Source organism: Sinocyclocheilus anshuiensis, unplaced genomic scaffold, assembly GCF_001515605.1.
Source record: "Sinocyclocheilus anshuiensis isolate Anshui unplaced genomic scaffold, SAMN03320099.WGS_v1.1 scaffold1683, whole genome shotgun sequence".
NCBI classification, from domain to species: domain Eukaryota; kingdom Metazoa; phylum Chordata; class Actinopteri; order Cypriniformes; family Cyprinidae; genus Sinocyclocheilus; species Sinocyclocheilus anshuiensis.
Genome location: NW_015548387.1, coordinates 172,721 through 175,450, shown reverse-complemented (window position 1 = coordinate 175,450; position 2,730 = coordinate 172,721). Strand labels below are relative to the sequence as shown.

General features: G+C 35.3%; 1 protein-coding gene across 1 annotated transcript in view; it reads right to left on the bottom strand.

Moving 5' to 3' along the window:
* Window positions 1-2,730, bottom strand: part of LOC107656712 (extracellular matrix protein 1-like) — a 14,864-nt gene that overhangs the window by 5,069 nt on the left and 7,065 nt on the right. Inside the window, exons 8-9 of the mRNA XM_016444652.1 lie at window positions 1,190-1,451; window positions 652-869 (exon numbers count right to left, since the gene is read on the bottom strand). Coding sequence (XP_016300138.1) covers window positions 652-869; window positions 1,190-1,451 — 480 coding nt within the window. The remainder of the gene's footprint in view (window positions 1-651; window positions 870-1,189; window positions 1,452-2,730) is intronic.

The window sequence follows — 2,730 nt, the reverse complement described above, 5'->3', positions numbered from 1 at the left end:
GTGTCACAGCAAAGGGTCTGAATACTTAGGACCATGTGATATTTCAGTTTTTCTTTTTTAATAAATCTGCAAAAATGTCAACAATTCTGTGTTTGTCTTTCAATATGGGGTGCTGTGTGTACATTAATGAGGAAAAAAAATTAACTTAAATGATTTTAGTAAATGGCTGCAATATAACAAAGAGTGAAAAATTTAAGGGGGTCTGAATACTTTCCGTACCCACTGTATATTTGGATTTTCATTGTCCTTGAACCAATGTTTTGCCATGCACAAGGTTAACCAAGTAATCACACGCTGAGATTATTTTTTAACTATCCTTGTTTTGACTGGCTTTCATGGTCACTGATATCTGAAAGGAAATAGATAAACCTAAACATTGATAATAAAAGCACAAAAACAGCATTGTATCATCTCAATGGCATGTGTTACTCAACAGAACCTAAAATCATATTATTGTCATAGTCATGTGACACTGAAGACTGAAGTAATGACTGCTGAAAATTCAGCTGTGCCATTACAGGAATAAAATGCACTTTTAAATAGATTAAAATAGAAAGCTTTTTAATTAGTTTTTACTGTATTTTACTGTACATTTCTACCAACCACTTGTAAGTTTGTTAAACATGCAATTTTGAATGAAGAGGGTCTTACATGCTCTGGACAGCTGTATGTGTATCACATAATGTCTGGAGGGTTGGAGGAGCAGCAGGAAGGCTGAGTGCTCCATCAGTGGATCTATATTCTGGATCTGGGGCAGAAGCTGCAAAACAGGAGTACTGCTCCTCTCCCTTCTTCTTTCCACAACACTCAAACTGCTGTCCTTTGGTTTTCTTCTCATCCTTACAAAACTTATCAACCATCTTCTTCCACTGAAATAGATAAGAAGAGATACTCAAGAATATTACTATTTATGAGCAACAAAAATCAACAGTTGAACAAGAAAAGGTGATGCCAGTTTTTTTTCTTTTCAGCTTAAAGGAATGGTTATATTTACTGCTTTGTTCTGATGTGTTTGTTTGTTGATGATGCTATAACACTGTAAAGATTAATAATATTTCCTGTGTTCATATTTACATTTAGCATTCTTTATATTTATTTTATGTACCTTCTATTGAAATAGTTAATCTGGAAGTGTTTTTATGAGTTCAGAATTAAACTGTGAACCATTTGTGATTATTTTTTTCTTCACCTTCTTTTCAGCACAGCGTTGCTCGCCCTTTTTCTCCTCACAGCACTGGTTATATTCTCTCTCCAGGACATTGATGGCCTTTGACTGACGGATCAGCCAGCCGTAGCCAGTGCGAGGAAGACACTTGGGCATGTATCGTGGTCGGATCTTGTGATGAGCACAGATATGTGCTATGTTGGAGGAATCAGGACGGCCAGGTGGGAAGCTGATGTATGGAACTTCGGTCTGCTTCATTAGTGCTTTTGGAGAACTCACCGATGAGCTAGATTGATTAAAGAGAGAGGAAGTTGAGCATGTTTAAGTATTCATACGTTCTCTATTCATTTTTCTTTTCCTGTCTCATTTGCAACCCTAAACGTGCTTATGGTGGGACAAATGAGTATTTGTTACATAACCACCTACAACTAGAAAATGAAGCAGTGTTGAGGATGACTAATTACTTCTTTATATAGGTTGAGAACATGACATACTTTTTTCTCTCCAGCTACATTCTTTGTCTACATTGCAAAATAAATAAATCATGTTACTACTTTCCTTTGAACAAATTATATAGTTTAGCCAATTTAAGGATTAAGGTGTTAAAAAAATCTGTTGGTACAATGGGCCAGTTATGACTTATACAGTATTTGACAAACCTATTGAAATTAATTTGAAAATAAATAAAATACTTTTTGTAAAAGTATTTCTTGAGTATCTTTACAAATTATTTGCACAATATATAAATGAATCTTGTCTGGTATGGGGTTAAAACTCTGCCACAATTCTGCGTGTGAAAGATCATATTTTGAGCGCACAAAAGTGCATTTTGCACGTGCGCAATCTGAGTTTTGTGGACAACATTTTCAAGTCGCAAAGAAGGAAGTATTTTGAGTGCACTAAAATCAATTTTACATTTAAAATACGTTTTTGGGTGTGTGCAGACCTTCTCTTTTGCGTGTGCAACATTTCACTAGCTTGCTCCCTTGATGCCCGCTCTCAGTGCTCTCTAAATGCCTACGGCTCGCTTGCTCAACACAACCCAGCATTACAATATGCCATAATTCCAGCCAATCAGAGACGAGGCTGCTAAATTCTGATTGGCTGCCTTGACAACCAATCACAACATTCCTTGCATTACTGATGACAGCGGAAGAGGGAAAATACAGTGCATGCATAATTATTATGCAAGTTGATATTCTGATTATATTTTTTTCCAAGCACATTTTACCAATTCCAAACAACATCAATCTTAATAACTACTATTAATTTTGTATTTAATCACTTATAAGCGATATATAATTGTTCATGAAGGCTGGAAGTGAAAAACTCCTTATATTCAGGTGTGCATAATTATTAAGCAGGTTATCTTCTACAGATAAAATCTCGAGATGGACTAAAAATGAACTCCCAAAACTTACTGCCAGATTCTGGAAGATAAATTCTTCAAACAGTGGTACAAGAGGATGTGGTGCTGGTCCTTCAAGAGTCACTCTCAACTTACCTGTCTATAAAGCATATATATATATATATATATATATATATAAATCAGTCTTCAAGTATTT